Here is a 24,201-nt window from a genome sequence, read left to right as displayed (position 1 = left end):
AGCAACTAAACCTGTGCGCCACAACTACTGAAGCCCGAGAGCCCTAGAGCCCATGCTCTGCAACAAGAGAAGCCACTGCAATGAGAGGCCTGCACACCACAACGAAGAGTAGCCCCTGCGCCCTGCAACTAGAGAAAGCCCGTGTGTAGCAACAAAGACCCAATGCAGCCAAAAATAAATAAATAAATTTTTTTAAAAAAAAGAAAGGAAATCCTGCTCTCTCTAGCTAAAGGACCAGGAAAGGGGCAGCCTAGCAGGGCATCCTAATATCCTTGCTGGGTTAGTGTCAGAGAAGGTCAAGTGACAAACTGACCCCCCATCGTGTCAGTGGAGCCCGCACAGGGAAGAGTAATGAGGCACTCTTCCTCCTCCCAACTAGGGTGGTATTGGTGAAGGCTTAGTGGGGAATCTGAACTCCCACCCCCACCCAGCAATAATGAGGTACTCCTCCCCCACCAGGGTGTCAACAGAGACCGAGTGGGGAACATGGACTTCCACATCCATCCGACAGTAACAAGGGGCACCTCTTTTCCCCTGTCAGCACAGTGTCAGAGGAGGTCTGTGAAAATAGAAGATTTAGATAACATCTAGAGTCTCATAACATTATAGCCAAAATGTCCAGGATTCAATCAAAATCACTCATATGAAGAACCAGGAAAATCTCAACTTGAATGAGAAAATACAACAGGTACCAACACTGAAATGACACAAATGGTAGAATTATCTGACAAGGATTTTAAAGTAGCCGTCATAAAAATGTTTCAAACAAACAACCATCAACACCTGAAACAAATGAAAAAATATCAAGTCCCACAAAGAAATAGAAGATATAAAGAACAACTAATAACAAAAACAAAACAAACCCTCAATGAATGGGCTCAACAGCAGAATGTAGAGGATAGATGAAAGAAGTAATGAATCTGAAGAGTGTATAATAGAAATCCTCCAATCTGAGCAACTGAGAGAAAAATAGATTGGAAAAAAGAAGAAGGAGGAGGAGGAGGAGAAAAGAAGGGAGCCTGGGGGACTTATGGGACTATAACAAAAGATCTAACATTTTGGAGTTCCAGAATTTTCTTTCCCAGTGGAGTCCCAGAAGGAGAAGGGAAAGAGAGTGAGGCTGAAAATATATTCAAAGAAATAACGGCTTAAAAATTTCCAAGTTTGGCAAAAAAACATAAGATTCAAGAAGCTGAGTGAATTCTGACAAGGATAAACTCAAAGAAATCTACACCAAGACATATCAAAATCAAATTTCTGAAAACTAATAACAAAAAATCTCAAAAGCAGTGACAGAAAAATGACACCTCACTTATAAGAGAAAACAATTTGAATGACAGCAGGTTTCTCATCACAAACTACTGAGGCCAAAAGGTAGTGGCAAGACATTTTTCAAGTGCTAAGATAAAAGGACTGTCATCCTAGAATTTTATATCCAACAGAAAAATATCCTTCAGATGTGGCACATATATACAATGGAATATTACTCAGCCATAAAAAGGAGCTAAATTGGGTCATTTGTAGAGACGTGGATGGACCTAGAGACTGTCATATAGAGTGAAGTCAGTCAGAAAGAGAAAAACAAATATCGTATATTAACGCATATTTGTGGAATCTAGAAAAATGGTACAGCTGAACCAGTTTGCAAGGCAGAAATACAGACGTAGATGTAGAGAACAAACGTATGGACACAAAGGGGGGAAAGGTGGGGTGGGATGAATTGGGAGATTGGAATTAACATATATACACTAATATGTATAAAATAGATCAACACTTGAAATGAGAACCTGCTGTATAGCACAGGGAACCCTGCTTCACTTCGCTGTACAGTAGAAACTAACACAACATTGTAAAACAACTATACCCCAATAAAAAAATAAATAAATAAAATAAAATAAAATAGAAATATCTTTCAGGAATGAGGGGTGGAATTCCCTGGCGGTCCAGGTTAGGCCCAGGTTAGGACTCTGCGCTTCCACTGCAGGGGGCACAGGTTCAATTCCTGGTCAGGGAAATAAGATCCTGCATACTGTGCATTGTGGCCAAAAAAAAAAAGGAATGAGGGGAAAAATCAAGACATTCTCAGAAGAAGGAAAACTAAGAATTGTTACTATCAGACCTACTTAAAAAGAATGGCTAAAGAAACTACTTAATCAGAAAGGAATTATAAAAGCAGGCATCTTGGAACATCAGAAAGGAAGAAACAACAGCAAAAGAGTAAAAATATGAGTAAATACAACAGACACTTAAGTTTTCTAAATTATGTTTGACAATTGAAGCAAGAATTAGACGTCTGTCTGATGTGGTTTCCAACGTACGTAGAGGAAATATTTAACATACAGTTGTTATAAATGCGAGAGGATAAAGGATTTAAATGAAGAGAGGAAGGGGTGGCTGTGACTATAAAGGGGTAGGATGAGGGAGATCTTTGTGGTGATGGAATAGTTTTGTATCTTGATTGTGGTGGTGGTTCGACAAATCTATATGTGTGATAAAATGGCATAGAGCTACGCACACACGTTTCACCCATGTCAATTTTCTGGTTTTGATATTATACTATAGTTACACAAGATATATCCATTGGGGGAAATTGGGTGAAGGGTACAGGCGATCTCTCTGTACTATATTTACAACTTCCTGTGGATCTATAATTATTTCAAAATAAAAAGTTAATTTAAAAATGTAATTACAAAAAATCCAAATAAAACCCCAGCAATACCTAATAAGTGAAAGCAAAAATGAAACAAATAAATCCAACTGTGTATTGAGTTAGTAGTACAACCACACAGAGGAATTATTTTAAGTGACCTTAAAACACAGTAATTTGACTCTACATCCCTAATAGGAAATACGCTAAGGACAAAAAAAAATTGCAAAGAAAGAAATAAAAACTTAAACCATTTAAGTAACCTTATTGTTGGTAGTCTCATTTTATTCTGATATTGCTGTGTGTTTATCACAGAATAAAGCAGATAAGTAATTATGCTGGCATCATTAAGAGCCAGTATCCTTTTTTGGTGTGGGAGAAAGGAGATAGAGAATTAAGATAGTTAAAACTGTCGAAAACTGAATTGAATGGGAAATACCAGTAAATTTCATAATGTATTTTCTCTTAAAAAGAGAAAAAAAGAAAGATGAAACAAGAAATCATATTTCTTACTTCTGCTCACTGCAAAGTCCTAGAATCAACAACCAACCCAGGAGCAATGAGCACCACCAGGTTGTGGTCTCTAAATAATATTCCCACAAAGAGGAAACAGGGTTTCTTAGAGAAATAGCTGATTCTAGGTCGGGGGCAGGACATGTACAAGATGAGCCTGAAACATTTGTCCCAATATTAGGATATCAAGGATGCTAGAGAAACTACTAGGCGGTTTCAAAACACTAGCACCGGACAAAACCCCTACTGGCCAAAGATGGGACAATTTAAGCATCAATAATAATAGTTGCAATGGATTAAAATGTAGCCAAAATGTATAAACCTGTGAATTCATGATGGTACTCAAGATAATAAAAATAACTATACTGATCACCTTTGGAGAATACTAGGGAACCAACTCATTATTTTGAAAACTGATAAATAAAGGGGGAAAATCATTCATCCATCCTTTCATATGTGAACTATACCACACAATAACCAAAACTTTAATGAGGAGATATTTCTCTTTATAAATGCTGTAGAGCTAATAAATGAGGAAATAATGATATCCTCGAATTGAATGCACCATTTTTCAGTTCTTCATAGAATAAAGGATCTAGGCAATTTTCATCAAGGGCTGCTAACATCAGTAAAAGAGTGATATCTAGACCCCATGAACCTCCTGATGAATGTACACATCACCACTTAGGAAGTGTTCTAGCCCAAAAAATTGAACCTGAATCTGCTCTTACCAATTCACAGGAATAACACCATGGGGATGCAGTGAGAAAATCCAGACTCTGGGAAACCCTACAGTGCAAACAATTCAGTTTCTTCCACAAATAACGAGAGAAAAAGAGAGAGAGAGAAAGAAACCTACAGATTTAAAGAGACTTAAGAGACACATCAGCCAATTGTAATGTAGGAGTCCTATTTGGATCCTGATTTCAACTATAGGGGGAAATAAATGTTGAACAAATATTTGATGCTATTAATGTCTTGTTTTTAACTTTGAGCTTTTTTTTTTTTTTTAAAGATTTATTGATTGATTGATTGATGGCTATGTTGGGTCTTCGTTTCTGTGCTAGGGCTTTCTCTAGTTGCGGCAAGCGGGGGCCACTCTTCATCGCGGTGCGCAGGCCTCTCACTATCGTGGCCTCTCTTGTTGCGGAGCACAGGCTCCAGACGTGCAGGCCCAGTAGCTGTGGCTCATGGGCCTAGTTGCTCCGCGGCATGTGGGATCTTCCCAGACCAGCGCGCGAACCCGTGTCCCCTGCATTAGCAGGCAGATTCTCAACCACTGAGCCACCAGGGAAGCCCAAACTTTGAGCTTTGATAGCTATGGTTGGTATGTTTATTTATGTTCTTGCCATTTAGAGATACATACTGAAAAATTTACAGATGAAATAATATGCTGTCTTGATTTGCTTCAAAATAACCTGGGTTCAAGGAGGAAAGTGGGAGGTGAGTATAAATGAAATGATTGGCTATGAGTTGATCACTGGGTGTTGAGGCTGTGTGATAAGTACGTAGAAATTCATTTTACTATTCTCTCCACTTTTGTATGGCTTTGAAACTTTTCATAATAAAAATTTTAGGGCTTCCCTGGTGGCACAGTGGTTAAGAATCCACCTGCCAATAAAGGGGACACGGGTTTGAGCCCTGGTCTGGGAAGATCCCACATGCCTCGGAGCAACAAAACCTGTGTGCCACAACTACTGCGCCTGCGCTCTAGAGCCCACAAACCACAACTACTGAGCTCATGGGCCACAACTACTAAAGCCCACGCACCTGGAGCCCTTGCTCCACAGCAGGAGAGGCCACTGCAATGAGAAGCCCGTGCACCGCAACTAAGAGTAGCCCCCACTTGCTGCAACTAGAGAGAGCCCACGCACAGCATCAAAGACCCAAAACACAGCCAAAAATAAAAAACTTTAAAAATTAAAAACAAATTTTTTTAATATACCCATATAGAGCCAGAAAACTGAATTCTTATAATTGCCTCCCTGATCTCCACCCATTGGTCTTTCTTCTGTTCTCTGGAGCCTAGAAGACTAGTATCACAGTAATAGTAATAATAATAATATCAACAATAACAGCCAGCATTTTTGGAGCACATACTTACTATGTGCTAAATTCAGGTTATGAGCTTTTTATGCAGATTTTCATTTAATCCTGACAAAGTCCTGAAGTAGTACAATTATTATCCCATTTTACAGATGAGGAACCTGAGGGCAATAGGTTTGATGACAAAGCTCAGCGTCAAACCAAAATCTGACTGCAGATTTCCAGCTTATAACCACTAAGCTACACCAACACACAAGGTAAAAGGTGAAGAGGGCTGCCATGGCCTCAGTCTTCCCTTTTTGGGGTTAAGCATCCTGACATCTTTCACTCTGCCCCTCCCTGCCAATGTGGCTTCAATGTCCCACACCATCCTTGGAGCATCCTTGGAGCACCTTGGAGTTACAGAAGCAGTTGAGTTTCTTGAAAGCATCCTGGGCTCCCTGTACAGCTTGCGCCACCCCCATGCCCACACAAGCTGCGGGGATTCCCAGACAATCTCTGGTCGGCCTGCATCCAGGCTGGGATCTTGAACATGTGCAAGTCCCAGGGGTGGCATGGCTCACCTGGGCCTCGGTGCCTCTTCTCCATCCAGATGTAGCAGTTGTTCTGGGCCACCCCGGTCTGCGAGTCCAGGAACGGGAGACGCACGCTGCGCTCTGCGCACAGGCGCGAGTTATAACTCCGGCAGTGCTCAATGGCCTCCTTGTAGAACTGGTCCCCGAGCCTGCCGGGAGACAGAGAGAGGAGGAATGAGGCCAGGGAAAACCAGAATACACGCAGAAGGAAACTGAAGTCACCCACCCACCTCCCAGGGAAGACTTTGCGGTTATGAAGACCAAGGCAATGTGTACCAAGACCTTTACCAAGCAGCAGAATCCAACTCAGTGTCAGGTCTCCAATAGGTTCTATTTCCTGTACTAAATCCACCAGGGAACTTAGAAACCCCTTTAACAAAGAAATGAGGACCCCAAGAATAAACCACCAGTAAAAGTGACACTTCCTTGTTCTAGGAAGCATGAGGTCCCACTCCAGAATGGATGTAGCTCTAGAACAACCTTCTGCATGGGATCTACTAGGACACCAGTCTTCTAGAGCCCCCTGCCCCTTAAAATCCCCCATTAGCCACACTTTTTTCTCAGTGGTAACCAACAAAGGCACTCTAGATTGAACCCAAACCACCAGCATAGATACAAAGATTTCCATTACAATAGAAGAGAAACACTCCATAGAAAAGACTAGAAGGTCAGAGGAAACATCCTGTAAAAGTAGAGCTATTATGGGGGAAGGAGGTGAAGAAGGGCATGCACCAATCTTTTAAAACCACACACTTAAAGAAAAATAACTTTTTGATGGAAAACAGACAAAAGAAGCATTTGAAATAATAATAGTTGATTTTTGACCTCAAAATAATTCAATTCCCAGAGTTGAATACACAAATAGAAAGACCTTTCTGGTTTGCTGAAGTGGTGATCTGATTAAGCACAGTAAATTTTAGGTGTCTGAATCTTTGGTATCCTTTGGACATGTGGTGATGCTACTAATTTTAAGATAATGTCCTTTTCAAAAACCAAAAATATAACATTCTATAATTGATCAATCTTAAAACACAAACATAATCAATGAGATCAAATACCTAACAAATAAAAGGTAGGCATATGGCAGAGGTTAATAATGGCCCAAGGGAGCTTCCCTGGTAGTGCAGTGGTTAAGAATCCACCTGCCAATGCACGGGACACAGGTTCGAGCCCTGGTCCGGGAAGATCCCACATGCCGCGGAGCAACTAGGCCCATTCACCACAACTACGGAGCCTGAGCTCTAGAGCCCATGAGCCACAACTACTGAGCCCTCATGCCACAACTACTAAAGCCCACGCACCTAGAGCCCATGCTCCGCAACAAGAGAAGCCACTGCAATGAGAAGCCCGTGCACTGCAACGAAGAGTAGCCCCCGCTCGCTGCAACTAGAGAAAGCCCGCGTGGCAACAAAGACCCAATGCAGCCAAAAATAAATAATAATAAATAAAATAAATTTTAAAAAAATAATGGCCCAAGGAATTACAGATGTAATCACATGATGTCTACCAGGTAAAGCAGAGCTTCTTAGTGAGGAGAGTGAGGAAAAGGCAGGAAGAGGAGGAGCCTCAGGGATTGCAGAGCCAAAAGGGAGACTCAAGTAGCTCATTCTGAAGGGACATTATGAATGTCCCTTTTTTTTGGTCTATGTAGATCCAAGGATGCCAAAATGGGGGGGGGCGGAGGGGTCTAAGTTTAAAATAATATATTTCTTAACCAAAATATTTAGAGCAGTAAAGAAAGAAAAAATTTAAATGGATTCTTCTGTACTCTTTTTCACTTTTTTATTGAAGTGTAGTTGATGTACAATATTTTGTAAGCTACAGGTGTACAATATATAGTGAGTCACAATTTTTAAAGTTTATATTCCATTTATAGTTATCGTAAAATATTGGTTATATTCCCTGTATTGTACAGTATATCCTTGTAGCTTATTTTATATCTAATAGTTTGCACCTCTTAATCCCCTACCCCTATTTTGCCCCTCCCCCTTCCCTCTCCCCACTGGTAACCACTAGTTTGTTCTCTTTATCTGTGAGTCTGCTTCTTTTTTGTTATATTCACTAGTTTGTTGTATTTTTTAGATTCCACATTTAAGTGTTATCATACAGTATTTGTCTTCTTACCCTTTTTTAAAAGTCAATGGGTCAGATTCTACCAAAAATTTTAAAGCAAATTCCTTATTCTGGGAGGATACAATCATTGAAGCTTCTGAGGCATCTTTTGGAAACTACCTGTGGACATGCCTCCTAAAAAAAAGCCCTTTGCTCCTTTTTTTACCTCTGGGCATCTTCCCTCTCACAAGGACGGCATAACAGCTCAGAAAGTGTCTAGCAGTTGCAAAACCTAACTGTAATCAAATTATAATAGTCACACAGCTGGAAATGAATTGGGGAGGGGGAATGAAAGTCCATCAAAATGCTATAAAATGGAACTGCACGTAAGCTGATGTAACAAGGATCATGAGATTGATCAAAAATAAAGAACCATTTCCTGTGAAGCGTTCTCATCTGTGTCCCACCAGCTTAAATGCCTCCTTCTGCTAAGGCGATGCAGCTCAGTGTAACAGAACTGTCGAGGGTAGCTCAGCCCAGGCAAGGTGACACACAGCCTGTCCAGGGTGTCCTGGGGGCTCCAGCTTCCCTCCACATAACAGAGACCAGTCACATCACATGCATGAGAACTGACAAGAACACACGACAGAGAAGCGTCTGATGTGAGAAGCCGTTATCTGGTTTCCCAGGATATTTTGACAGACTGCCAAAAAAGATGTTAACTATTCCAACCCCAAAAATTCTGCTTAAAGAGAAACCATGGAAGGAAAGGAGGGAGGGATGGAGGGAGGGGAAGGAAGGAAGGAAGGAAGGAAGGAAGGAAGGAAGGAAGGAAGGAAGGAAGGAAGGAAGGAAGGAAAGAAGGAAGGAAGGGAGGGAGGGAAGGAGGGAGGGAGGGGAAGGAAGGAAGAAAATTGTACACTAAAACTCATCAACTGGATAGCTAGAGGGAAGCAGCCGCATAGCACAGGGAGATCAGCTCGGTGCTTTGTGACCACCTAGAGGGGTGGGATAGGGAGGGTGGGAGGGAGGGAGATGCAAGAGGGAAGAGATGTGGGGACATATGTATATGTATAACTGATTCACTTTGTTATAAAGCAGAAAGTAACACACCATTGTAAAGCAATTATACTCCAATAAAGATGTTAAAGAAATAAATAAATAAAGATGGCTTCAAAAAATAAATAAATAAATAAAACTCATCAACCGGAGAGAAGAGGGTTTCCATTTTCAAAACAAACTTCTGGAAGCCAGTACAAAAGAAATCTACAATAGGATCTCAAATCAGACTTTTCTCGATATGCCTGGAACTCGCTTCCAACAGCTTCAATCCCAAAAAGAGAAACAAGAAAGTGAACTTGCTGAAAATGAGAAGTGCGTTTGGCCAAGTCCATGCCCCATACTGAATGGAACGAAAAAGTCAAACAAAGTGGCTCACTGGGTGAAAATTAATTTCATCTTAAATACTTTCCACTTTCATAACATGCAATGTTATTAGTAACAGGCATGCTGGGGGGAAATGTGTATTTTTAAATGTAATCTTTGTGTGAATGATACCTCCCTTATGTAAACAGGAGAGATTTTCTGAGGACTGGAACAACTGTATTAAAGACTGAAGCTACAAAAATGTGACAGCCATCACCCTCTGCCATCGTCTCCAGGGAAGTCACTTTTAAACAGGCCAGGCATTGGCAGCGATTCGGAAACAAAAGTTTAAAGCCTTTTTTAAGATATGTGAGGAGAAAAGAGACTTCATCCTCTGATAAATTCAAGCTGCACTTCTCCAAAAGTTAATTAGCCAAAAGCTTCACAGGGCTAGCTCTGTTCTCTAGAAGAAAATCAATGGCCAGGTCTCCCTAACCCATGGAAAGCAATTTAAACAGGAGAGGGGACAAACGTCCTTTTCAATGTGGTATTTTCTTTTTTCTTTTATTGAAGTATAGTTGATTTACAATGTTGTGTTAATTTCAAGTGTACAGCAAAGTGATTCAGTTATACATACATATATATATACTTTTTCAGATTCTTTTCCATTATAGGTTATTATAAGATATTGAGCATAGTTCCCTGTGCTACACAGTAGGTCCTTGTTGTTTACCTATTTTATATATAGTAGTATGTACATGTTAACCCCAAACCCCTAATTTATCTCTCCTCTCCCCATGTGGTATTTCTTTTTAAAAAATCCCACATTGATAGGATCCCAGGGGTGACATTTGCATTAAAGTTGCAAGGGGCAGGGACTTCCTTAGTGGTCCAGCGGTTAAGACTCCTCGCTCCCAATGCAGGGGGCCCAAATCAGGGAACAGATCCCGCATGCGTGCCACAACTAAGAGTCCGCATGCCGCAGCTAAGACCCAGCACAGCCAAAATAAAAAATAAATAAATATTAAAAAAAAAAAAAAGTTGCAAGGGGCAGAGGAAGCTGGGAAAGGCTGGCAGCAAATGAATCATTTTGTGCAGTGGTGACCAGTGTGCCCCAGGCTGGGACAGGCACGGCCCAGCCTCAGCCATCACCTGTCTACATCACACCAAGGGGGCTAGATTTTCCACAGGGTGATAGATGTCTTGGGCTCAAAGAAGCTGGCATAAGGCAGAGTAGAATGATGGTCTCATCAACAACTGACTTCAGGCTACTCAAGGCTGCAATCAGAAGCAAGAAAGGCAGGGGGGACAAATTGCTGGCCTCTCTGCCAGAGCAGGAGCCCCTCACGGCGTGTTGCTCGGAGCAGTGCTGGCTGCCCCGTTCTGGAGCTTTTGTGAGGGGTTTTGTGGGATCCTTAGCAATCCCTTCTGGAGTGAGAGAGCCATCCTAGCTCCGAGAGCTTTCCAGTGGCCCGCCTTGAGCATATCTGTGGAGAAATGGATTCTAGGCACCAAAGAGGATTCAGAGTGGAAAAAATAAGACTTCTCCAAAATGACTGCCAACTAGGCTCCACATGTGATTTTCAGAGCCTGTCATATCCTCTCCAAGACGCCCTGCTCCTCTTCCTCACATTTCCACCTCCCTCTCTCGAGACCTTGCCTGTTCTCTTGGATTCCATGTCCACTGTGCTAAACAGACTCCCAGCTCCGACCCCCAACCCAGACACCTAGGGCCCCTCCCTCTTCATTGTCCCTGTGGTCCCATGTTCTGACCCAAGGACAGGTGTCCTGCCCTACCTCAAACATGTGTCCAAGAGTGAATTCTTCATGCCCTGCCAAAGCCTGCTCCCTCCCCAGTCCCCACAGGGGTGGGAGCGGGGACCTGAGGGAACCCTGCTCTGTCTCTTCCCAGCACCGTGTCCTTGACCCTCCCCTATCCTTCAGCCCAGCTGGCACCGAATTCTTTCATGTCTCAGGGAGCTCTCCCATTCTCTCCTTTCCCACCCCGTGGCCACAGGTCCCTTCCAGCTGTAAAAACAGGACCTTGGCCCATCACAGCTATTTGTGCTCATAAACAGAGATAAGCAGAGATAAAGAGGAGCTCAGGCCTGTGGCAGATTGCTGGCCCTGCCTTCTCCCATCGGCCCCTCTTCTCTGTGGGCACCTGGCTTTCCTGCTGTCTCACTCAGCTGCCCAACTTCCACAACGGCCCACACACACACATTAAAACTCATCTACACCAATTTGCTAACTTCCTCCTGTTTGCATTTAAACACGTTTAACTCTAACTGAGGCACGGAAAGCCATCTCACATTTGTGCCGCGTTTTGTAATAATTAGCAAGCAGGGGGCAATATTTGGCAAGGTTGGGGAACCTTTTCATTTTCCTCACAGTTACACTGTTCCTAAAGCTGCCCTTGAAAGAAAACCAAGTTTAGTGTTTGCTATGGACTGAGTTGCATCTCCCCACCCCTGAAATTCACGTGTTGAAGCCCTAACCCCACAATGGATGGTATTTGGAGATGGGTCCTTTGGGAGGTAATTAGGTCATGAGAGTACAGCCCCCACAATGGGATTATCGCTTTCTCTCTCCCTCTCCCTCCCTCTCTGTCTCTGTCTCTCTCTCTCTGCCATGTGAGGACATAGCAAGAAGGCAATTACCTGCGACCCAAGAAGAGGGCCCTTACCAGACCTCACCTAGACCATGCTGCCACACTGATCTCAGACACCCCAGCCACCAGAATTGTGAGAAATAAATGTCTGTTGTTTAAGCCACCCAGTCTATGGTTATTTTACTATAGCAGCCCCAGCTAAGACAGTGTTTCTTATATAAAATAGGAAGGGATATAGAGGATTTTAAGAGAGAGATTCAATCCCCTTCCTCCTCATTCTGTCCTCTTCCAACAAAAACAACAATAATAATACTATTATCAATGTCAATTTTAACTCAACTCAATGTTTAATATTTGTCTTCCCTACTAGACTACAAACTCCATGAGGGCAGGGGCCACATCTGCAGGGCCACTGCACACAGCCACTCAGATTTTGCACTAAGCCACACCAGGCACACCTTTCATATAAACTCCAGTGTGAACTGTACTGGAGCAGTGTAACCCAGCAGCCCTGCATACCTGGCTTTTTTACCGGTTCACCTCCAGCATCTAGCACAGAGCCCAGCACACAGTAAGTGCCCAATAATTCTTTGTTGAATTGCTTTCAACAACTCATATACCACTCACTTATGGTAGGAGTTTCAATCACAGCAGTAAAGCATATGGTGCATGCATGGTCTTCTGAGTTTTTTGCACATATAGGTTGGTGATTTAGATTACATGACTATCTACTTGCAACTTTAAAAAAAGTATTAAAAGAATGTTTGCAGGCACTTCCACTTAGTCCTCAGCACCCGGCCCCTGTTACTGCAGCAGTCTCCTGACTGCAATCACTATAGCTCTTCTGCTACCCAGCTGACAAAAAGAAGTCTCCCTCAAACCCAGTTTTCAATCTTGCCTGCCTCAGTACAGAAGCCAAGATGGCTCCCAATAGTGCCAAATTCTTCTACTGAGCTGTTAAGGCCCTTGGAGATTCTTGGTATTGAGGTAGAACAGAGACTTGGAATTAGGCAGATCTGCGTTCAGCTCCACTGCTTACTGGCTACACAAACCTGGGGCAAGTTACTTACTCTCCCTGAGCCTAAATTCTCCTTCCCACAATATGGGTACATAGCTCCTACTTCAGCTCCAAGATAATTAAATGAGATAGAACCTCTGACTCACAGAGGTAAATGCCTGTAATCAGTGGTGATTCCTCTCTCCTTCCTTCAAAGAGCAGTGTTTTCTGCCACTTTATGACTTGACCCTCTGCCTGAGCAGGCTAATGCCTTCCATGTGACACACATACACACAACAGTATCATTGAGGTTGTCAGGTACCCACACAAACCTCCAACCCAAGACATTAGGCAGCAGGGTGGTGAGGCCAACCTCAGGCATCAAGGAGAGCAGAGTAGGTGTTGCACCATGATCTCAGGAGTCTAAAGCCTGCCCCAGGTACAGAAACCACATCTGGCTTGTTTGCTGCTCTATCCCCAAGCCCAGCAGAGCTTGCTGTGTTGGGTTGATGATGAAGGATTGAGTGAATGAATGAATGAATGAATGAATCCTTATCTGACCTTCCTGCGTATATGAAGCAGACAGGTCTTCCCTGGACCCCAACAAAATACTTTACTCAGACGCCCCCCCCACCCCCCAAGTCTGGAATTCTTGCCTCCTGTCCTTGGCCTGGCTGATCTTACCCTGTTCAAGGACTGGCTGAAGTCCCACCTCTTCCAGGAAGCTTCCCCAGTTATTCCTGCCAATGGTTCTTGCTCTCTGCCTCTCTGAGCTCCCTAACTGTCTCACTCATGTTTGGCCAGTCTCTACCACCCTCCTTCTCTCTCCCCACCCAACTAGATTATAAACATCTTGAAGACAGAGACTAAGAGTTATATACTTGTGTGCTACCCCACCAAGCACAGTGCTGAGAATGTAGAAGCATGTGATAAATACAGATTGCTTGTTTGAAATGTCACGCCATCCTTAGCAAACTCATGGAAGCTTCACAGTTGAGGGATGCTGAGGACCTTCTTTCTCCAGATGATAATGAGGTGAGCCTGAAGTTACGTGGCTTCTCCAGAGCACAGGATTAGGCATCTGAAAACAGATATCCTATAAGTTCAAATCCTACTGAATTCTCTTCATCATCTTAAAAAGGGTCACTTCAGCTCTTGAGATTGTATTCCTCCATCTACAGTACTCACACCAAGTTGCAGAACTAACATTCCTCTTCTGTGAACTCTGTAAGAAGCTCACTGAATATTGTGCTGTGCTGTCATCAGATCACCCCAGGAAGACTTGCTCCTCTTCTGCTGATGCAGGAAACACCCCTTCTGTGCTTATCAAGAATGCCGTCACCCCACCTTCCCGAAGAAGGATCTAGGGCAGAGGTTCTCAAGCTTTGGTTTGTATCAGAATCAACGCGGGCAGGAGGGTGGGGTGGCATTGTGAAATTCTGATGCTGGAGGTGTGCCTGTGATCCAGACATCTGGATTTTTGACAGATTCCCCCAGTGATTCTGAGAAATATGAGGCTCACTGATTGAAGGACAGCACCCCCAAACTCCAAAGCAAGGGCAAGAACAGGAGAGCCCTGTGATGCTCTTCAGCCACGTTGTAACAGCAGAGCAGGAAAGCCTGGTTAACCGACTTTAACTCAGCTTGTTTTGTTCCTGTGGGAAATTTTTTTCAGGCAGCAGACATGGATTAACCTGGCAGCACTCACCTGCAGCAGACGAGTCCCACAGAAGTCCGCACCTCTCACAAAACATCCACAAGGCCTGGTCAAGGCAACCGTACGGAGATCCTGACTTCCTTAGGGCGGTCACTCTGGAGGCGACTCTGACCTTCCTAACATCACAGGAAAGGCACCTGGGGAACGAGGGTATCGCCTTGCAAAAGCCAAGTCAAAGGAAGAATTTGAACCCTAAAACTCCCATCATGACTTGAAATGCCGCTCAGTCCGACGTTCAGGCCCGCTAGACCCAATAAATCCCTTTTCCGGCATCTGCTCTGGTGAAGATTTTTCAGGGACTTATTATGCAAAGCTGCCTAAGCAAGACGGAATTTATATTGAACCGGGCCATGATTTCTGAGCTGCCACTGGGTGTTCTGATGACATACGCAACTTGGGGTTGAAGTCAAGGGGCAGCCAAGGACAGGAGACTAGAGGTAGGAGAAAAGCAGTGTGATTCCTTCCAGTAAATAATGGGAGAATGGGGGAAGGGGAGTGAGAAAAGGGGGATGCTCTGGGGGGGAGGAAGACTGTAGCTTTTCTTGTATCCAAGGTTTGCCTTTCAAATGGTATCCAGACTTGACAAAATAAATCTCTCCTCCAGAGGCTAAAGAATGTGTAGAATGCAACCAACTTTCAAAAGTGGGGGGAAAAAATTGCTTTATCTAGGGTGAAGCATACCTAGAAAGAAAACACACACCCATCACAGAAACTTCACTGATTAAGTATTTTTAGTTTCCCTGGTTCATAGACTAAGTCTTTTCTAAAATCCCAGCTATGTGCTGGACACAGGTATGCTGTCCCCCGAGTGTGATTGCCAGGAGAAGCAGACCATGGATTAGAGACAATTCTTGGACAAACATATCCTTAGACCCCATCTTTGCTGCTGGAAAATAAGAGCCTCAGTGCTGCCCTCCCCAGTAAAGTGAATATTGGTCTGGCATTTAAAACACAGCCACAAAGAACACATCCTCTGTAGTCAATTCTCGATGCAGCAGTCCAAGGGATCTTTTTAAAATGGAAATCAGATCATGACATTCTCCTCCTTAAATCCTTCCAATGGCTTTCACTGCACTTAGAATATAATTTGAACTCCTTCCCATGGCTACAGGCCCCCAGACTATCTGGCTGTGCTCACTTTTCCTACTTCATCTTGTCTCCTATCCCCCTTCCCTACTGGACTCCACCCTCACTGCACTTCTTTCTGTCCCTCTAATAAACTAAAATCATCTCATCTGAGGATTTTGCACATGCTATTCCCTGTTCCTGGTATACATTTCTTCCAGATCTTCTCATGGCTGGCTTCTCTTCAAAGAAGTCTTTTTTCGCTCACCGAATCTAGGGTAGCCCAACCTACTCCACTCCTGCTCTAGCCCTTACTATCTCATATCCTATTTTATTTTTTCCATACTATTTACCACTCTAAAAAAGTCTCTGGGGCTTCCCTGGTGGCTCAGTGGTTGGGAATCCGCCTGCCAATGCGGGGGACACGGGTTCGAGCCCTGGTCCAGGAGGATCCCACATGCCGGGGAGCAACGAAGCCCGTGCACCACAACTGCTGAGCCTGCGCTCTGGAGCCCGCAAGCCACAACTACGGAAGCCCACGTGCCTGGAGCCCATGCTCTGCAACAAGAGAGGCCACCATGATGAGAGGCCCACGCGCCGTGGCGAGGGGTGGCCCCGCTCACCGCAACTAGAGAAGGCATTCACGCAGCAGGGAAGACCCAACACAGCCAAAATAAATAAAATAAATAAATAAATTTAAAAAAATAAAAAAGTCTCTGCTTTCTCTTGGCCTGCTGATCATCTCTACGTAACAAAATTGTGAACTCTGGGCGAGAAGGGCCTTTATCTCCCTGATAACTGTATCCCCTGCACCTAACACAGGATTTGGCACATAGGAAATGCTCGTCAGATAACACTGAACAAATAAATGAAAGATCCAAGCCAACCTGCAGCAGAGAGTTTGGAGGGTATGGAAGCCCAGCCTTCCAGAGGGCAAGAAGGTCAGTGCTCAGGAGAGGACTGTGCCCGCAGCACAGGCAATGAGAATCACACCGCCACCTTCTCACTTCCGATCCTCTCACACACCCGTGACAGTGGGTGAGGGACCAAGCCTACTGTCCATACCCAAATCCTGCTCATGACCCCACAACGCCACCTATACAACCCAAAGCCTGGAGAGAAGTGGGACCAAGTGGATAAATGCTTCATGGTATCCGCCACTCCTTTCTATGCCCAAAAAGGACTTTCCAGGACTGATACTGGCACCATAAACTAGTGGTGGCCAGAAGTGGTCCCCAGAGTAACTTACTCCAGTTCCCTGAAAGGGCCTCTCTCTGAATTAACCTCCTCTGCATGTACGTTCTCAGAGAGCTGATCCACGTCCTCTTCCAGAGCCCCAAGCCCACCGGTAGTGGCAGAGGCAGGAGCAGCATGCGGGGTGGGGAAGCACTGCTTGATGGGAAATCAATGGGAACTTGAAGGTCATCTGGAGGGCGCTGTCTCCCCATCATGCACCTGCTGGGATGGGATTTGTGGTCCTGACCTCGCTTGGAGACCTCTGCCCTCCTGTCAGAGTTGGTTAAAATCAGCCTGCAGAAGCAAACACCCTGCAGACCAAATGATCTCCGGGCCATCCTTCTAAGGGACATCAAGCTAAACAAAGAAGCACTGAGTCTCATTTAACCTGCCACAAGGTTGAGAGTCACCCCAATTTCTCTTGGCAGCCCCCTGGGAAAACTGTCCCAGGCCTGCTGCTTTTGGAGGCACATACTTGTAAACCTTTTAATAAAGACAGAACAAAGCCAGGCTAACCAAGAGGCTGGTCATGTCTCCAAATTTAAATTCTCTGGTGGAAAAGGTAGAACTGCCTTGAAAACTCAAGATCAAAACTGAAAGGTGAGTACACTCTAGAAATACCTAAATCTGCCCTCATAACCGCTACATCCCAGGATAATGACAAAGGATACCAAAACCTCCACACTGCTTAAAGGAGGTCTATTTTTCTTCCCATCCCAACAACTATTAGGAAACATGACTGGATTTAGAACCTGATTCTCCTTTCCTCATGGACCTATTTTCCCAAGTCCCCTTCCTTCCTTCCACCTTTCCTTCCTCCCTCCCTCCCTTCCTCCCTCCCTTCCTTCCTTCCATCTTTCCTTCCTCCTTCCCTCCCTCCCTCCCTTCCTTCCTCCCCTCCCATGCCTTTTCTCATCTTCTTCCCCCAGTCTTTCCACCTCATCAAGAGTCACTTAACATACAGAACAGGAGAAAAGCATTCAGCCCACATCTCCAACCCAAAAGGTGAAGATGAGTCTGGTATAAAAATGAGGACGAGACACCCTCAACATATTTACAGAAGGATGACAAAATGATAATGATCATAAAAATAATAGTGGCAAGGTTTCCATTTGTTGGGCACTTACTATGTGTGCCAGGCACTGTTCTCAGCACGTTACATGTATAATCTCATTTCATCCTCACAACAACCCCATCCTTCTATTTCCCCCTATTTCACAGATTAGGAAACTGAGGCTCAGAGTTTTAAGCGACGTGCCTAGGGTTCTAAGTGGCACTGTGAAGACAGAAGCCCAGGCAATTTCAGTCTTGCTCTTGGCTGCTACACTATCAACCTCCCACAGGGACACCACCGCCCTTTCACGGTGAGTTGAGCCTCCAGAACTGGAATGACTTGAACAATACTTCTTTTTTTGGAGGCACCTGGTTTCTCTAAGAGCATCACCGATTTGCTGGGTAATCTTAGCTACTTCTCTTTTTGGGGCCTCAGTTTCCCAAACTGCCAAACAGTCCAGAGGTAAACTTTCCAGTCACAGAGTCATCCTCAGTAACTCAAGAAGTAGGTTGGTTACGGGGCTGCCTGAGAAGATACCATCAGAGAAAGACAAAATGTCATGGTGTAGTTTAGAAACCACAGCCATCCCGAAGGTGGACAAGTGGTGATGGGCTCTGAGAGGCCCTGTGGGTCTGAACATCTACTGAAGGGAGGAAAAGAAAGATGTCAGGTTATCATAAACTAGGGTTAGAGTTAAGAACCCCAGAGCGTTAGAGACCATCTGGTCTGATGCCTTTGTTGTATTGCAAGGAAAACCAACAACCAGAAAGGTGAGGTTACTTCCTCCAGTCACACAGGGGCAGGGCTGAGAGTCAGTCCTCAGCCTCCAGGCTCCCAGCTCAGGGACTTCTCCACTGTTTACAGTAGGGGTCCGCAAACTTCAGTCCCTGGGCCAAATCTAGCCCACCGTGAATTTCTATAAATAAAGTGTAATTGGAAGACAGTCACACCTATTCATTTATGTACTGACTATGGCCACTTTCATGCTATTGTGGTAGAACTGAGTGGTTCCAATGGAGATCGCATGGCCTGCAAAGCCTGAAATATTTACCTTCTGGATCTTTACAGAAAAAGTTTGCCAACTCCTGGTTTACAGTATAAGCCTTGAATAATGAAAAGACTCCACCTTTGGAATGAAAGAAAATAGAATGGGAGGCCAAAGAGTCTTAAGCAGATAGTTTTACAATTATCCCAGCTGGGTACAACTTAATAAAAACCCATAAATTACAGCTAATAATAAGGAAAACAAGCACTAGCTCACCCTACCTATTTAATAATTATCATTAACCACAGCAAGTAAAACTCATCACTGAACATTTTTTTCTAGCCTCCCTTGAAAGCCCTTTTTCACTTAGGAAATACTCTCGGCCAATGGGCAAAATGATGCTTCATACAATTGCACGGACTTCATTTCCTCCTGATGAGTTAACGACTATTGCTGAGGCAGTGGGGGAATTGAGAGCCGTGCCCCTCCCTGGGGTGCTCTCTGTCAAACAGGAGGTGTTAAAACCCACTCGCCCCCCCTCACTCTGAATAAAATCGTCAGGAAAAACCAGGCACAGCAGAGACTCTCATTTATGCTTCTTCTGCCCCGGGTGCTTCCCTGCCTCTCTCATCCATCTCTCTCTTCTCCAGAAAGTGGTCAGGATCAGCATAAGGCTGACAGAAGCATCCCAGCCCTTGGCTGTTTTGATGAGGATGGTCCATCCCATGGAACAGAGGGATGGTGCTTGGCCCCCGATAGGCTGAGGTGGGAATCAAGGCTGGACCTCCGTTCTAGGTCAGAGTTGGAACTTAATCACTGTGGGTAGGCAAGTCTCTCAACCTCTCTGAGCCCTGGGATCCCATCTGTCAAATGGAGAATCATCCTCACATATTCCAAATGATGGAATATGGACAGAGCCAAATTAAGGGACAAGGCAGGTCAGCCAGGCAGCACCCTGGGTCCAATCTCTAAGTCATACTAAAACACCACCAGGAATGTAGAAAGCTGGAGAGGCTTATATTTACCAGCATTACCTCCGGCAGAGAACTTCAAGAAGTAGGACCCGGTCTGTGTGGAACAGTCCTGGTTCCCATCGAGGTCCTGGCATAACTGCTAATAACTCATGCTTTCCCTCTCAGAAGTGCCTCTGCGTGGCTGATAAATGATCAGGTCACCCTACTGATAAGCTGTTTAGAGTCAGAGAACAGTGAGATCCCCCCACCCAGAACATGGTCAGTGATGGCAGGAAATGGGCTTCTAAGGAAGACATGTCCAGTTCGGTCAAGAATTGGGGTGCAAGTCAGGGGCCAGAAGTGAATTGTTTGGGACAAGAAAGGAGAGGTTGCCTCCAGTGACCCGGCTTCTCTGGTGGCCCCTCAGCCAGCCCTTTGCCTCTTCTTATATTTGTTAAATAAATATTTAGAGAATATCAGCCCTGGAGAGAAGAGGGGGCTTCAGAAAGTACTGTAAAAGCAGCGATGTACCAACAGGTACTTACCACCTGCCTGCACTGCTAAGTACCTGATCTAAAATCCCCAGGACCAGGTCCAGTCCAGGCCCTTCACTGAGCCCAACCCTGACTCGTCCTGGGGACCTGGACCCAAGCGAAGCTCAGAGCCTCCTTTTCTTCTTAGAAACTCCTTCCCACGGGGGCTGCACCTCGTCCATCAATCCTGCTCAACCCCAGGGATGCACGTGGCCGTGCTGTGTTCTGGGAACTCCGTCATTAAGCGAGCTGAGAGGCAAGTGAAAAGAAAGAAAGGTCCAGAAGAGCCACCTTGAGCCAGAGGCTGACGTCTGTGGGGGAAGAAGGATGGGCAGGGCAGTTGATTAGAGAAAAGGTAACAGAGGAGGAAGAGGAGGGGGAGGAGGAGGCCGGGGACAGGAGTCAATATTGCAGAAAGGGAGCAACCTGGAGCACCTGCCTGCCCCACAGTCATCAATATCTCTTCTGAGGACAGGTTATCTGGGGAATTTATGCTCTCTAATAATTACCTTGCAGAGGGTTCCACTTATCTTACCAGAAGAATCTGCCAGTTGCCAGACAACACAGGGTTCTGGTTAATTCCACCCACCCTGCCCTCCACCTCTACCCAGCCCTCCCAGCTCCCCAGCTCCAGTCCTCTGACCTCTAACCTTTCCTCGCCTCTCTGGCCTGGGGGAAGTTGAGGGTAGAAGAGTCTCAACAACTTCCAGCAGATTTAAAGGCTCACTGGAGCTGACCGAGGAGGCTGGTGGGCTGTCCCGTGTTGATAGACATGAGAGATAAGTTGAGGCCGGGCCAGGGGATGCAGCAAAAGGCTACACAGGAAAAGCAGAAGCAATGTTTTGGGGCAGACTGATTTAACTATTTTTGTCTTCAGTTGACTGATGCCAGCAGATCCGGTTAGCATTAATTTTTTTTTTTTTTTTTTTTTTTGTCTTCACATCCCTCCTCAAAGCCTTCTGTCCCCACCCCCAGCCCTCCGATGATGGCTCCCTCCAGTAATGGTCTGGCCATTTATGCAGTAACCATCACATGCTGCCTTGGGGGGCCGGGGTCTCTATAAACACATGTCCCAGCCCCAACTGTGAGCTCCTGAGAGCAGGCCTTGGTTCAAGTCCCCTTGTGCCAGCATCTGCTCCTGAGCCTCAGCAGTACCACTGACCGGGCCAGGCACTGTTCTAAGCGCTTTAGAAATAGTGATACGGACTTCCCTGGTGGCGCAGTGGTTAAAAATCCACCTGCCAATGCAGGGGACACAGGTTCGAGCCCTGGTCCGGGAAGATCCCACATGCCACGGAGTAACTAAGCCCGTGCGCCACAACTACTGAGCCTGCGCTCTACAGCCCGCGAGCCACAACTCCTGAAGCCCGCGCGCTTAGAGCCTGTGGTCTGCAACAAGAGGAGCCACCGCAATGAGAGGCCCACGCACCGCAACGAAGAGTAGCCCCTGCTCGCCTCAACTAGAGAAAGCCCGCGTGCAGAAACAAAGACCCAACGCAGCCAAAAATAAAAATTAATTAATTTAAAAATAATAATAAAAAGTGCAAAACACAGACGAAATCAAATTTAATAAAAAATATTTTAAAAAAAAAGAAATAGAGATGCATTTCATCTGCACAATGGCCCCATGAGAGAGATGCTCTTCCTATCCCCCATCATTCAGGTGAGGACACTGGGGCTCAGACAGCTTAAGTCATGAGCCCAAGATAACCTAGGGAGTGGCCGAGTCAGGATATGAGCAGGCCATCTGTCTCAGAATCTCCGCTCTTCAGCATTCCACTCATGCTGCCTTGACAGTAAATGTTTGCCGATCCATCGGAACATTTTATACTGTATCTACCCACTTATTTACACTACTCTTTTCTAAAATAATAATTTTTCTTAAAGTGATAATAAGAACAGCCATCAGCTAACTGTCGTTGCGCATGTGTAGTTGCACATGTGTAGGTGCCCGTCCGCCCGTCCACCCTGCAGGGAGACGCCATTATTCGCCCCATGCTGGGCTCCAGCCACCTGTCTGCCCCAGAGACACCAACCTCCTCCTCGCTCAGGGCCTTTGCACCTGCAGCTCCCTCTACAGGCACCCTCTATTCACCGTCACAGGGCTGGCTGCCTCTGCTCCTCCTGCTGCGCTCAGCCCACCCCCTCAGAAAGGCCCTCCCCAAATTCCCAACCCACAGCACCCATTCTTAACCCACCTCTCTGGTTTATGGCCTTTTCAGCACCTTGCCAACTATCAAAACTTATTTTATTTATATTTACTTGCTACCTGTCTTCCCCCCACTAGATACATCAGCTCCCGGGGAGAAAGGCTGGTCTGGTTTGTTCACCCCAGTATTCCCAGTGCCTAAGACTGGGTACCTGGCAGAGAGGAGGCACTCAATAAATATCCCGTAGGCACTGGATAAATGACATACCACTGGGCCTTACGGAACACATGGCAGCTGCTCAGTTGGACACTTTCCTGTAAACCCTCCGATCTGTTCAATTTTCATTTATTGAGCCTTTACAGTGTACCAGGAATCTTGCTGAGTACTTAGTATTTCATTGTATCCCACTATGAGACAGAGAATGTCTTTACCATTCCCATTTTACAGATGAGGAAACTGAGGCTTAGCAAGGTCACACATTCACCCAAGACCACACAGAAGCAGGGTGAGTTCAGTCCCCGTTCTGTCTGCCTCCTGAGTGTCTTGCATTGGCCCTTCTAGGTTCTCTCTGCCATACTTCTTCGGGCTGAGTCCCCCCAGGAGTCCTGTATGGTCAGCCACTTGCTCCCTCCCCTCTGCTTCTGGTGGCCTGGGCCAGCGGCAGATCAGAGAGAAGGAAAAGAGTGAGATGGGGTGCTTAATTCCCCCAGTCGCCTCCTCACTGGGTCACTGTGGGGTGACTGCAACATCTACTGAAGGTCCCAGCTCCTGTCGGGCAGCCCTCTCCACACAGCTACCCCCTGCCATCCCAGTGACCTTCCCCTCTCCCCTCGACCTCGTCCTGGGGTGCTGCCATCCCCTTGTATGTTTCCCTGTCCGCATTTTCATAAATAGCCATCTTATTAAACACTCCTCGTTTCCTCCGGGGCAGTCTGCGGCTTTCTGCTGGAACCCTGAAACACAGAAACACCTCCTCCTCCAGTCCCCCAGCCATGGCCACTGCCCCCTCTGCTGCCCCTGCTCACTGCGGCTGCCTCCGCCAGGCCCTTCCTCATGGCTTGGGGGCTGCCTCCCTCCAAGACCTATAAATAAACGTTGACTTGCTGGCTGGAAGGTTTTCCTGGCAGCCTCTGCTCTTTGCCAACCACTGAGGCAATACTGGGGGGAAAGGGGCGCTCCACGGCAGCCCTGCAAGGACCACAACAAGCTGTTGCCTGGGACAAGAATGAAAGCAGAGGTTATCAGGTCCAGGGTAGGGGTCTCCTTTGCTGGGCTCAGGCTTCTCCTGGGCAGGCTGTTGGGGACCCTGCAGATGATGCACCAGTAACTCAAACAAAGCCAACCTCCTAACTTCAGTGATGACAGTACCACTTGTCGGGCCGCCACAGTGCGGCAGGTACAGAACTCAGCTGCCACGTGCAGACGTTCGCCCTAAAATCAACAGATGAGGAGACTGCAGCTCAAAGAGGACAGAGCATTTAACCAAAGCTACTAAGTGGTAGAGCTGGGATTAGAATACAGGTCAGTCCGAGGCCACAGACTTTAACTTCCCACCAGTCCACGCATTCTCACAGCCCAGCACTTCACTCCGCAGGAGCGCCACAGACTCGAACCCAGTCCAGGCAGGCAGCTCAGAGTCACTGGCCGCCCATGGCCAGACGGGAGTCGGGTGGAGTTGGGTATGGGCTAGGGAAGGGTGTGG

The 24,201-nt window shown here is 45.8% G+C and overlaps 1 protein-coding gene across 1 annotated transcript in view; it reads right to left on the bottom strand.

The window, feature by feature from the left end:
- Positions 1-24,201, bottom strand: part of DPF3 (double PHD fingers 3) — a 197,986-nt gene that overhangs the window by 87,012 nt on the left and 86,773 nt on the right. Inside the window, 2 exon segments of the mRNA XM_068562581.1 lie at positions 5,770-5,930; positions 22,704-22,710. Coding sequence (XP_068418682.1) covers positions 5,770-5,930; positions 22,704-22,710 — 168 coding nt within the window.

This window comes from Eschrichtius robustus, chromosome 1 (genome assembly GCF_028021215.1).
Source record: "Eschrichtius robustus isolate mEscRob2 chromosome 1, mEscRob2.pri, whole genome shotgun sequence".
NCBI lineage: Eukaryota > Metazoa > Chordata > Mammalia > Artiodactyla > Eschrichtiidae > Eschrichtius > Eschrichtius robustus.
Note: the sequence above shows the minus strand (reverse complement) of the source record. Positions and strands in the feature narration are given on the sequence as shown.